Source organism: Plectropomus leopardus, chromosome 18 (genome assembly GCF_026936395.1).
Source record: "Plectropomus leopardus strain MGB_pleo_1.0 chromosome 18, ASM2693639v1, whole genome shotgun sequence".
Classification (NCBI taxonomy): domain Eukaryota; kingdom Metazoa; phylum Chordata; class Actinopteri; order Perciformes; family Serranidae; genus Plectropomus; species Plectropomus leopardus.
This window is the reverse complement of record NC_142193.1, coordinates 30,103,472-30,117,500: the sequence shown is the minus strand read 5'-3', so window position 1 is coordinate 30,117,500 and position 14,029 is coordinate 30,103,472. Positions and strand designations below refer to the sequence as shown.

At 42.4% G+C, this 14,029-nt stretch overlaps 1 protein-coding gene across 1 annotated transcript in view; it reads right to left on the bottom strand.

The window, feature by feature from the left end:
* Positions 1-5,060: 5,060 nt before the first annotated feature.
* The window catches only part of grb2b (growth factor receptor-bound protein 2b), a 52,995-nt gene continuing 44,026 nt past the window's right edge, over positions 5,061-14,029 (bottom strand). The window contains exons 4-6 of the mRNA XM_042504299.2: positions 10,379-10,501; positions 8,492-8,660; positions 5,061-7,150 (exon numbers count right to left, since the gene is read on the bottom strand). Coding sequence (XP_042360233.1) covers positions 6,965-7,150; positions 8,492-8,660; positions 10,379-10,501 — 478 coding nt within the window. The 3' untranslated portion in view covers positions 5,061-6,964. The remainder of the gene's footprint in view (positions 7,151-8,491; positions 8,661-10,378; positions 10,502-14,029) is intronic.

Below are 14,029 nucleotides of genomic sequence, written 5' to 3'. Positions count from 1 at the left end.
ATTTTGAAGGCTGGGGAAGTTTAGGCCTTAAATGCAATTTTTGAATTGCAGATTGTCGTCTAATTTGACCCTGAAAGCCCCCTAAAAACAGTCACAAAGGTCGACATGGAGCGGGAGCGTGCAGAAGAAGAGCTCATCTCATCATCGTGTGTTTGTGCAGAGGAAAGTATCAACCTTTGCATGCCGGATAAATGCACTCATACAGATAAAATGAGTGAACTGATAACTTTATCACGTATCAGACACCTACACAGGGACGCAGACTGGCCACGTGTTCATAACTTAGTACAGGAAGGAGGGAGGGATAAACCTCACCTCAGTGCTGGACTGCTAGTGGTAGTAGTAGTAGTAGTATTAGCTTTAGCAGGAGAAGAATTAGCTATTATAATACTACTTGTAGTAGCAGCAGTAGTTTTAATAGAAATAGAAGTATTAGAATTAGTACTGCTAGTTTTTTGTTCTAGTAGTGGTAGTAGAAGAAGCAGCAGGATGATGTCACACCAGAGGACAATTACAAGGATTACCACGCAAAAAAGTGTATATACTGTGAAATAAATAAGGAAATGGATGGGGTTTTAATAAGTTTTCAGTTATTTACATACCAAATATACAACCATATATATAATTTGACATCCAGTTTAAAAGAAAAAAAATCGACTGGTTTTGAGTTAAGGTCAACCACCCGTCTGTAGAGTTTTGCACTGTCTGAAGGAACAGCTGATTGTCCAACAGCAGAGCAGTGAGACAGAACCACAAAAAGAGCAGAGCAGCGCAGATCTCCAACAGCATGGATCTCTGAAACGGCAGCTGGCGGTGCATATCTCCCACACAGTAACTGGCAGCGCAGATCTCTTACACAGTGGCTGGCAGCGCGGATCTCTGACACAGCGGCTGGCAGCACGAATCTCCGACAGCATGGATCTCCAGCACCGCGGCTGGCAGCACGGATCTCAATCCCTGAACTAGAAAATGCATTTCCTATTTCCTTCCTGGGAATATCTGAAAAACTTGCAGAAATGAAAGCTGACTTAAAAAACGTACAGAAAATGTTGAAATGATAACAGAGAACAGCACGATCTCTGACAGCGCAGATCTTCGTCACAGTGGCTGGCAGTGCGGATCTCCGACAGCGCAGATCTCCGATGCTTAAAGCTGAAATTAGTTTATTACCAAAGTATTATTGGCTGAAAATGCAGCAATATATTACAATTTGCCGAGAATATCTGAAAAACTGGCAGAAATAAAAGCTGACCTGAAAAACGTTCGGAAGAAGTTGAAATAATAATAATAAAGAAAAGAAGAACAATAGCGTGGTTGCTCTGAAGCATCCACACTATTTATGATGCAGAAGGACTGAAGCACAAACAGGTCGCCAGTTTACACTGATAATAATAATCTTCTCTGCTCTGCACGACATGCCCCACTCACTTGCAAATCCTCAAATCATCTTTAAATTACCAAACAAGAGGAGAGCAGGGGGCTTTTAACGTTGGCACGACCATTATAGCAGCACCATATGGCAAACAGCCCACTCAAGCTCGAGAGGGGAAACCCCTCCGGGCAGAGTCTGTGATCAGGCTTTAGAAGAGCTTCTCCAAATTATGAGACTTACTATTTTATGGTTTGTTTGTTTTGTTTAAAAAAGGACATCAGAAAACTTCATTTGATTTGAATAATTGGCAGTGCCACCAGTGGTCAACAGAGACCACAGAGCAAACGTCCCACTGGGTTACATTATTTGTAAATCTAACAAAGATGAATAGAAGCACTGAAGCAGCCGGAAATCTTTCATAACTAAAACACATTCCAGATGACAGGGCTCAAAAGACGACAGCGACACTGATGTAACAGCGTCTGCTCAAGGCAGTAGGTGACAAAAACCAAAGCAGAGGGGAGCGAGACTGAAGAGAGGAGCGAAAGTGGTGCTCTGAGTGCTAAAAGTCCAAATGTGAGGCAGACAGTGCATCAGACCGCGGCTAACGCGATGTTAAAGATCTCGGTGACGGGGCTGCTGCAGAGTGCTGCATGCAGAGCACCGCAGGCTGCTCTTCAAGAAATGAAATCATCAGCTTCCTCTTCACTGCTTCCTCAGATCAACTGACACATGCACATCATCTGCGCCGCGAGAGACACACAGACACGTTGAATGGGTTTCATGATGAAATGTGGCCTCATGGGTTGAGTTGGCGTTTAGCAAAACCCACCGTCTGACTCACTGCCACTGCTGTGGTGTCTGAGAGAGTTATCTTTAAGTCGCAGGGTGGAAATGCTAATTCTGTAGTGGGCTGATTTCCTGTGCATTTTCAAGTGAGAGTCGTAGATGCAGATCAGTCATTTTCAACAAGATCTGCCCCCCAACAGGCTGCTGGGTGGCCTCCTAACTGTTTTCTAATTTACTATAAAGTAAAGTGAGTCACACCAGGAGTTGTTTTTGTACTTTTTGTGTACCTAAGGTGTTCATAAAACAGCACCAAAATAGACCTTTTTTAAAAAAAAACAAAAAACAAAAAAAGGGGCCAGTGGAATCCAAAAACTGCCTCAAATCTGAAAAACATCCTAGAATCCAACAAAAGTCCTACAATCCCCGAAATGTCCTAAAATGTTGTTCTGTTCTAAAATATGTTTGTAGCATGTTCAAAAATGCTGGAAATGTCGTAAAATCCTAGCAACGTCCTGGAATCCATGAAACGTCCTACAATTTAGGAAATATCTTAAAATCCTAGAAACTTTCTAAACTCTTAGGAATGCTCTAAGATCCTAGAAATGTCCAAAAATCCTAGAAATGTTTTGAAAGTTCAAGAAATTCAAGAAAAACCCTAAAATCCTGTAAACTTCCCGAAATCCTAGAAATGTCCCATAATCCAAAACCCATCCTAAGATCCAAGAAAAATCCAAAAATCACAGAAGTGTTCAGAAATCTGAAAAATGTCCTAAAATTCTGGAACTGCCCTTGAATCCAAGAAACGTCTTAGAGTCCACGAAATGCCCTGAAATCCTAATAACGTCCTAAAATCCAACAAATGTCCAAAAATCCTAGAAATGTTGAAATACAAGAAATGGTGTAAAATTCAAGTTGTTCGGCTCCCAAACAAAGCCAGCTGAGTTTACCCGCTGGAGACGATGAAACAGACATTTTCACTAAACTGAGTCTGGATGAGAGAAATCTCCCGTAAGGATGCAAAAACTGATCCCTCACACGGCTGTGCAGGTGTTTCGTGCTTTTCTGCACTCAAAATGAGCACGCCGTCCCGTTTTTGTTTGGGTTTTCTGCACAGCTCAAAGCATAAACTGATTTGAAAAGATGTTGAGCTGCTTTTCTTTTGTCACATTTTGTGTTTTTGTTTGACAATCAGAGCCGAGCTGAAAAACGCAGCTCTCAAACGCTGGTTTTCTAATGTTCCCAAAAACACAGAAACCACCAGCCTCCACAGATGAAAAACAATCTTAACAGCCAACAACAATCCTGCAGAAAATAAAAGCTCTCCTGATATTCACTCTGATGAATTACTCATCTCGAGCAAGTTTCAAGTCTGCAGGCTGATTATTGCACTGCACGGATACGCGAAGAAACCACAGGCTGCCCACAAGGTGGGGACACTTAAACTTGATGAAAGGTCGGATAAAAGGTCGACAATAACACTTAAGCAAGACTATGTGACATTTTAAAGAAAAAAAACCCCTTTTCTACAGGAAACCTGAATTCATAAGCAATCAGATGCTGCATTACCATTTCTTTTGATCATTTTGAGTCCTCATTTTGCTGTGAAAACCACATTTAAAGGGAGAGTTCACCTAAAAATGAACTAGCGTTACTGCCACCTGGATGCACGCGTCTGCTCAACAGTCACGTTACACTGTTAGTTTACATCCAGGTTTGTGAAAACAGAAATGCTTCACACATCTTCTATACAACCAAGATCTATAAAACCAGAAAAGTGTTTTTACAAAAGATTACGATGTCACAGTGAAGTTTAACATTTGGACATTAATTGTCATCACTTTTGTCATAATTTGAGTAGGAATTCTTGAGCTTCGGCCAAAAACATGTTTTGTGAGGTCAGCAACCGTGGTGGAAATTTGGCCTAATTTAAGGAAACTCCCTCAAGGCCTACCTAAGATTGTGCTGTCATGAGAATAAAAAAATCCAAGGTCACGGTGACCTTGACCTTTGACCACCAAATTGAAATCAGTTCATTATTGAGTCCATGTGGATGTTTGTGCCAAAGTTGAATAAATTCCCTCAAGGTGTTCTTGAGATATCGCTTTTACAAGAATGAGAAGAATGCAAGGTCTCAGTGACCTTGACCTTTGACCACCAAATTTGAATGAGTTCATTCTTAAGACAAAGTGAACGTTTGTGCCAAAGTTGAGAAAACTCCGTCAAGGACTTCTCAAGATTCTGCTGTGATGAGAATAAGAAAAATGGAAAGGTCATAGTGACCTTGACCTTTGACCACCAAATTTGAATGAGTTCATTCTTAAGACAGAGTTTGTGCCAAATTTGAGGAAACTCCGTCAAGGCCTTTCTAAGATTCTGCTATCATGAAAATGAAAAAATGCAAGGTCACAGTGAGCTTGACCTTTGACCACCAACTTGAAATCAGTGGTGGTATTTTAGGCAATTCAAAAACCTGTATTTTGCAAAAACCTTCAATGGAAACACTTTTTGTCTTTCTACCTCCCAGAAATCCCTCACACGTGGCCACTCCTACGTATGAGGGGCTCGCCTTTCCATTATCACTCCATCACACGCCTACGCCGCCTTCGATTGGAAATAATGACGGCCACAGCGGTGGCTGCAATAGAAATAAAGCTGCTAATATTTTGAACATCCATCACCATGGTTACTGGGATGTTATCACCAGAGGAGAAGTCGCATAACATCACTCAATCGAAATGCAGAAAGGCAGTTGGGTTTTATGGAGAATTTTAAAAATATCCCTTAAGTTTTGCACAAATCTGTCCCGGAGACCCGTCTGCTGCGCAGAAAGTGGTCGCGACTGTTGTTTGGTATCGAGGACGAGGTTTGTCTCATTAAAACACAGACCACAAAAAAAAGATTCATTTTTTAATAATTGCATTTTATTAATTGAAAAAACAAAAAAACAAATGCAAATAAAAAAAAGAGCAAAAATAAAACAGTATCATTAGGTAAGACAAGGCGAGAGACACTTAAATAAGAAGAGTTCCATGTTGGTGAGGACAAAGGTGGAGGCGGGTTGATGTAGGAGAGGAGGCGGCGGCGGCGGGCGGGGGACATTGTTGGATGGGACAGGTTGGATTATGTACACTGTTTCTCACTGCAGGACTGGCAGGCCCCATAGAGGGGCGGGGGGGCTCAAAGTAGCAGGTCGGAGACACTGAAACACCAGAGAGAAAGGCACTATCCAGAGAGAACGAGAAAACAGAAACCAGTAACACAAACACGGTAAACAAACACACACATACACACACACTGGACCAGAAATTAAAAAAAGTGCTTGACCACACGCCACGTTGGACAAAAAGAAAAAAAAACTACATCATTTAAGCTGATCTCTCAACTTTTAGCATAAAAGACAATCTCTCAGTTTTCTGAACTGTTAATCTGTGCCAGCTGCGGATCTGCACTGGTGATTACACGCTGTGATTATCCAAACTCGCCTCGCTGCTACGTGCAGGTATAACAAGGAGGAGAGCGTATGCATGCACGTAATGAATGTTTGCGAAAATGCACGTGAACTTCCTGTACGTGTCCTCACACACCACATACTCTCTCCGACGAATATCGACAACATTTTTTCAGCATGTCTTGTTTTTTTGTCGTTTTTTTAAAAAAAAAAATCCCTTGCGTGGTTGTGTGTAGTTCAGTTCTCCGACCTTGCTTCCCTCATGTTAATGTCTGTGGACTCGGTCAGCTACATTCACTGCCCGAGTTAAACGGCTGCAATAAATACATCGGCTTTGAAAAAAGGCGGCTGACCTTTACGCAGGTAACAGCCACAGCTCTTGCAGCATTCGTGGCTCTACTTGCTGGTTAGCTTCCTTCTCAGTGAACTAACTCTCCTTTCCTCGGACAAGAGAAACCTTTTCAAAAAAAAAAAATGGAATTTATGACCCCTTAAATATCATGCTGTGTCATCTGAGAGCCCTCAGATACGACTCAGGAGAAAAAAAGACAAATCAGCACATCCTAGAGCTACGAGGTCTAACAAAAAGATTGAACATAATTTACAAATGGAAAAAAAAATACAATTTGTGATGAGAGGTAAAACAGACAAACACATACAAATATATAATATATATTCTTAAAAAATGGATTCTCTCTATAGTTGATTTATTTATACAGCCGGCGGCTGATGTACAATGCTCACGTGCCAATGATCTTAGACATGGAAACTTGCTGTACTGTAGATTGCATCTTTTGTTTGTTTTTTTTTTGCACATTTTAAAACCATTTCTTCTTTTTTATAGATTTTTTTTCTTCTTTAAAACAGAGTTATCGGTAGGCATTTCATTTAGGTGATTAAAACAACATGCGGCAAAGGAAAAAAAAAACACAAAAGAAAGGCAGAATGTTAAGAAGTTAAGGAGAAGACAGAAGCGGCTGTGGGAGCGGGAGAATCGTTTGGTTATCTTCACGGTCGGTGCACTAACTCTTTAGTTTCTCTGCGTTTAGATTTCCCTCAAAGACAGTTCAGTCCTCGCCGAGGCGCTCACTGGGGAGGGTGAACGTTCTCAGCGCGAGTAAAAGTTGATTTTTTTTTTTTTTTGCTCAGCTGCCACCCACACAGCGACGCCTACGACGGCACTACTCCTGCTTTATCTCTCTTGTTTGCGTTCTTCCTGTCTGCTCCTGTTATCGTGGGATGGCGAAGAGGGGTGGAGGGGTGTTTGAGGGTTTGGATGGGGGCTGATGAGATCATGATGATGGTGGTGGTGGTGATGGTTGCTGTTGTTGTTGTTGTTTACATGGTCTGACTGTTTACATGTTCCGATTGACAGGCGTGACGTAGTTGCGGGGGAACATGCCCGTTTGGCCGTGGCAGCCTCCTTTCCACCAGTTGGGGTCAGAGTTGTCCAGGACTTGGATGAAGTCTCCGCGTCGGAAACCCAGCTCGCCGTCCTCCTGGGGGTCGAAGTCAAAGAGCGCCTGCACGTATGTGGGATGCTGCGCCATCAGGAGAGACACGTTAAAGACACGTTAGTCACATGACACACTTAAAAAAGACTTTTCTAGTCTTTGACATTCACTTTCACATTCACACACACACACACACACACACACACACCCATTCACACACACACACACACACACACACACACACTCACTTTCACACTCTCACACACACACACACACACACACACACACTCACTCTCACACACCCACACACACACACACACACACATTCACTTTCACACATTCACACACACACACACACACACACACACACACACACACACACACACACACACACACACACACACACACACACACACACACACACACACACACACACACACACACACACACACACACACACACACACACACACACACACACACACACACACACACACACACACACACACACACACACACACACACACACATTCACACACACACACACACACACACACACACACACACACACACACCCATTCACACACACATTCTCTCTCTCTCACTCACACACACACACACACACACACACACACACACACACACACACGCACACACACACACACACACACACACACTCAGTATGTCGCTGATGGACGACCCGCTCTACCTCTGAGCCACAGCCACACATGTTAAAGTCAGACGAGAGTTTTTTGGTGAGTGTTTTGGATCCTTCAGCCTCAGTGAAGTCAGGTTTATTGGCGTACTCATCGATGTTCAGTGTATCACGCGCAGATGTCGGCTGACACGCCTCCGGTTTGGAGAAGCGACAGAAGTTTGACACGAAAGCTCAACAGCGTTAACGCTAAAAAAGTGCACACCACACCTGAAAAAATCCACCGGCCAAATAACGATTTCTACCAGAGAACCAAACAGCAGCCGGGCGATCAAGTGACGACGCACCGACGGATGCAGCTTCAACAGAACAAAACATCGACACTTTCCATTTCAACAAGCAGCTTCAGGAGCCGTGAAGTTTAAGTTTTTAACAGCTGAGAGGGCGTTTTGTGTCACCCTGAACAGCTTTACTTCTTCACACGATGGGAAAGCAGAGTAACTATCTACGGTCTTTTGTTTTTTTAAAGAAATGATGCAACGACATTTGCGTTCACACGCGGTGAAGCTGAAAACCAGCGTGTTCGTTCTGGTTCTGCAGTGATTCACGCTGATGCAGATCAGATCAGAGGGAGGGTCGGATATCTACATGAGCATGTTTGAAATGTACATCCAATTTTATCCTCAAATTAAACACATTTCCACCTCTAAAAACTCGTTAAGAGACCGTGTTATTTTTCGTGATTTGGTTTTAGAGTAAAGCGAGAGGTCTTACCTGGGGGACCTGCTCTATGTCTCGCAGGAAGATTTGCTGATTGCGAGAGACTGAGGTGGAGCGGTGATAATCCACCAGCTCGTTGAGGGAGTTAAACTTCACCACCCATAGGAAATACTTTCCAGCTCCATCGCGAAGAACCTTGAAGTGCTGGACGTCATTTCCGAACCTGCACGGAGAGGACGAGTGTGAGGAGGCCATGTTCAAACAAAGGTGCAGTTTGAGACATACGTGTATGTGTTTTAGAGCAAAGCACAGATTTAAAGCGATACTCGACCTCAAAATGACCATCTGTAAGTCTCGCTCTGATCCTGCACGAGCTGCTGAGAGTTTGTACACAGGTTTTTGATAGTTTAGCTGCCGATGATTTCAGTTCATCGAGAGTTTTCTTGGATTCTCCATTCACTGAGGATGCATGTGAGAAAAACGCGTTTTCTTCTGTTTGGTGCGTTTTTTCACTCTCAGTCTTCTGATAAGTTTGGCTGTGTTCATGCTTAAGGCGTCAGTTTTGCGTATTTGTGTGTAATCTGTAAACTCCAGCTCAGCTCCTACAAAAAATCTGAAATAAACTCAGGAAACTGAACAGTTACATTCAGACTGTTTAGTCATAAATGTGCCATTGAAACGCATCAACTGATGATCCCACAGCCGTCAGAGCAGAAAAACATGACTTGTATTACTTCTTCATTGTGTCATTTGGGGCTTTTGACTCTGAATTTGTCATTTTGACTATTTTCCACCTGATGACGTCATTTTGTACCATTTTTAGCATATGAAGAAAAAACATGCTGTTTCCACAGAGTGACCCGTCACGATCAATGTAGCTGCTGATCGTCGACATATCCCAGGATGTGATAATAAAAAACCTACTTAACATGTAGTACAGTTACAGTCTGTACAACATCTTTTATAGCCTGATTTTGAAAAGGACATTTTGCGTGCAGAGCGGTATGACTGGGAGTATTTGACACTACACAAAAAATAATAATGTATAATAATAAATGTTTTTACTTATCACTGACATATCCTAGGCTGTGATCATTTAAAAAAAAAATCTACTTAACATGTAGTATATCAAAAATAATTAATCATGGCATCATAACAAAAAAAACCCCAAAACAAATTAAAACAACAAATAAATAAAAATAACCACAAAATAGCATTTAAAAAGATTAAAATTCTGAAAAAATAATGAAAATTTGGTAATTATGATCAGAACTGACACTGGTTAAAAAGTGAACTGAATGAAAGTTGAAAATAATATTAATGTTTGTTTTTTTTTTAAAGCTTGATTTTGAGAGGTGCATTTTGAGCGCAGGGCGATACGAGTGTGTGTAATATTAACGCGAGCCCTAAGGGTTAAATAAAAGGTGGGAACTCTCTGATATTCATTTTGCTTATCAAATGCATCACACATGTCTGCAGCGGACTTGTAAGTATTAGTCAAATGAAGCAGGCGGCTCGTGTGGAGTCCTGGCGTGACTGAGGGGAATCAGGGCGGTCCAGACAGTAATTAGGATCCGTATCTTGCCATCGGCTTTACATGTGACCTGCTGTGACCCGCAGTGTCTTTTGGGAAGGTCGGGATGGAAGGAGACAGAAAAGAGGAAATGAGCTGTGTATGTGTCAGCTGAAACACTAAGTACTCACAGGGCCGCCGGCCAATAAAAATCCCACCTGGTGCCTGCCGTTCACCAGAGGGCAGCACCGAGACTTCACGAGAATAAGGAAGAGGCCGAGCTGATGACTCACCATGTATGGAAACATACGAACCTGATCACTTCTGAGGAAACGGCGCTCTGATGTAAGGATAACGTTAAAGGTTTTTTTTGAAGAAAGGAAAGGGTGTGCGTGTGAATCATGCTGCTCGGTGTGGCCGTTACTTACTTCACAGAGAGGGAGAAGTCTCCTGGTGCACTCTCGCTCTCTCTGATGAGGAAGGCCCCGTCGTGCCTCTGTTTGTTTAGCATCTCCTCTGCTTTGGCCCGGGGGATCTTCCCGAAAAACCACCTGGACGGGAAAGAAAACACGGAAAAATAAGCATCGACTGAGCTCATCCCAAACCTGCGGACTTCATAATGCACAAACTGGATCAGTCACATCTACAAGGACTCTGAGTGTTTGTGTGAATTTTGTGAATATAATGAAGGTAAACCTTTTTCACGTATTAAAGGGACAGTTCAACCCAAAATCAGAAATACGTGTGTCCTCCTACCTGTAATGCTATTTATATATATACAATAATAATAATCTTTATCAGTTCAAGTTGCTTTGTGTGTGATAGCGCTTAAAATGAAATAAAACAAAATAAAATAGAAATCACTATACAGCACGTCGCAGACGTGTTTATTTGCTAGTGTCATGACAGTCTCCGGTTTCTCTTTTCGATTACAGATGACCGCCGTCTGCTGCTGTAGGAGCTACTTTGTCTTCTGTAGGTGCAGAACATACACGCTGATGGCTGTATTATTTGCAGTATTTTCATGTGTTAGTTATTGGCCCGAACACCGGCGAACTGAGGCCACAGTTGGCTTTCGGTGCGTCTGAACCGTAACACACACAGACCCGCACATTCACACCTATCAGCAATTTAGAGTTTCAGTTCAGCTAAACTTGAGGTGTGTGGACTGAGGAAGGAAACAACAGAGTTAAAGTGAGAGCATGCAAACATCACAAAAACATCACACCTCCTGCTGGTTGACAGCTTTGACCAGAGGAGACAGTGCTAACCGCTGACGCACCAAAACGGCTCTGAGGCGACAGTCTGCGAGCCGAACCATGAACCAAAAGTCAGAATTTAGAGAGACCTGTCGACTGCCAACCAGAGACAAAATACTGCACGCTCACAGCAGGAAGCAAGGGAGGAATTACACAGACCAGAACTACGAAGCTATCCGTATACCAGGAATAGATTACTCATTATCTAATTATAGTGGGAGAGTCAACACAAAACTAGAATTAGCAAGTCTGATAGCACAGAAGACATAAAATCTGGAGAATCAGCACAGTTTCAAGGTGGACGCCCAAGATTAGTGTCACCAATTCAGGATCTGCACAAACGTCTCCCTGTTTCTGAGTCAGGATGGTGAAAAACAGCCAGAAAATTGTTTTTCCATATTATGATGTCACTATGAAGCTGACCTTTGATTTTGATTGACTTTTGGATATAAAATGTCATCACTTCACCATTTTATCCTATGAGACGTTTGTGTGAAATTTTTTCATAATTAGCGAGTTACGGCCAAAAACATGTTTTGTGAGGTCACAGTGGCCGTTTAACCATCAAATTCGAATCAATTTATCTTAAGTGAACGTTTGTGTCAAAATTTAAAATATTTGCTTAAGGTGTTGTTGAGATATCACATTCACGAGATTGAGACGGACAAAAGGTCAAAGTGACCTTTGACCACCGTAATCTAATCAATTCATTGATGAGTCCAAGTGGACGTTTGTGCAAAATCTGAAGAAATTCCCTCGAAGTGTTCTTGAATCTTTGGGTTCGTAAGAATGGGACGTACATTTGTACCGACCGAGAGATGTACGTACGGACAGATGTTTGTAGTGCTTTTGTAGCATATTATGATGTCACAGTGAAGTTGACCTTTGACCTTGTGGTTCTAAAATATCATCTCTTCAACATTTTATCCTAATAGATGTTAATTTTTGTCATAATTAGCATGTTTTTTTTTAATTATGGCAAAAACATGTTTTGTGAGGCCAAAGTGACCTTTGACCACCAAATTCATCCTTAAGATATCAGGTTCTAAAGAATAACACGAACAAGGCCGCAGTGACCTTGACCTTTCACTACCAACACTTACTTGAGTCCAGGTGGACGTTAGTGCCAAATTTTAAGAAATCTCTGATGTTGTTCTGAACAGATCACATTCACAAGAATAAGACAAACAAGGCCACAGTGACTTTGACCTTTCACCTCAAATATCTCTTTCAGTCCAGGCGGATGTTTGTGCCAAATTTGAAGAAATCTGTAGTGCTGTTTTGAAGATATCACATTCACAAGAATAAGATGAACGAGGTCACAGTGACCTTGATCTCAGACCAGAGGATACCAACTGGTATGTCACCAGTCCAGTCTGAGTGTTAAAAAACACTATTTTGAAGTACAGAGCTTTTATTTTGAAGTGCCATTTCTGCTTATTTCTTTGTGTTCTAAGCCACCATGTTGTTTACTATTGGTGAAATAAAATTGAAAGTTTGGTCTTTTATCGGATGTGTGGACCCTGAAATAATGACTCAGGGGAAATCTGAAACCCTGTGGCTGGACCAGTTAGGAACCACCAAAATCTAATGAGGTCATTGTTGAGATCAGGTTGACTTTTGTGCCAAATTTGAGGACATTCCCTTCGAGTTCACAAGAATGAGACGGACAGACGGACAACTGGAAAACATGATGCCTTCATCAACAGAGATCGTCAAGGAAGCATAAAAATAAATATTGCACTTGCAAGCATTTTCGTTTCAAAATCTCTAAATTGAGAAGCGGTAAAAATAACAGATTCATTTTGAGATTTAAAGGGGAACATCACCTAATTTAGGATCTGTTATTTTCATGGATAAGGACAGTTCAAATCGATATTTGTGAGCATGTTTTCTGCGTCTGTGAGCAGCTCCAGGCTTCACTCACTGTGACTTAACAAGTTTCCAGTTTTTGTGTTTAGCAGAGTTGTTCATGTTTAGGGTCATTTTTGGACCGTCAAAGAGCAAATCTCTAAAATGCATGAACTTTTAAAAAAAGGGCATAGTTCCCCTTTAAAGTCAGAAAGTTTTCACTCATTTCTAAGCTCCATAAATGCACAATGTTGCACAATGTAGCTGCTAATACAGCGCAGTGAGAAAACCCTGACAGAGAGAATAAGTGAGGGTGATTAAGACGGATAGAGAGCCGGAGACAAATGGGAGACAAAACCAGTGAAAGCTCTTTACTCGTGTAAATAATTAAAAAGTACAGTCAGCCAAAAGATGACATCTTGGCTCCTTTACACGCAGGTGAAAATCAATAATGAAACGGCCAGCTCTTGATCTGCTTTGTATCGGTGCTCTGCGGCGAGGCGAGCGTGCACGCCGAGTCTCTTTCGCCGTTTGATAAAAGCGATAGCAGAGCAATTAATGGAGCCGGGGAAACGGCAGGAGGAGGACAGCGACTGGCACCGCTTTCACGCCAGCACCTCCACGCCTGCGAGGGAGAAACGGCCCAAAGCCTTTCATGCTGCTCCACCGGCGTCACACAAACCTGAGCATGAGCCACAAAAGCACAGCGACGGCTGCGCAGGGGACAGATCTGTTTACAGAGACGAGCCCGAGCTGAGCTGTCCTCCACCGCGCCGCTGTGTCGCTCAGATGTGCTGGACTGCGTGAGCGCCGGGCGCTTCGGGGTGGCGCTCAGTTGTCACCACAATGTGAGATGAAGGCAAACTCCAGCAGCTTCGTCACTGTCGCCATGGTTTCTACCCCATTACTGGGCAGAGATGGGCAAGAAACATACATACAACAAAAGGGGGAAGTTATTACACACTTATG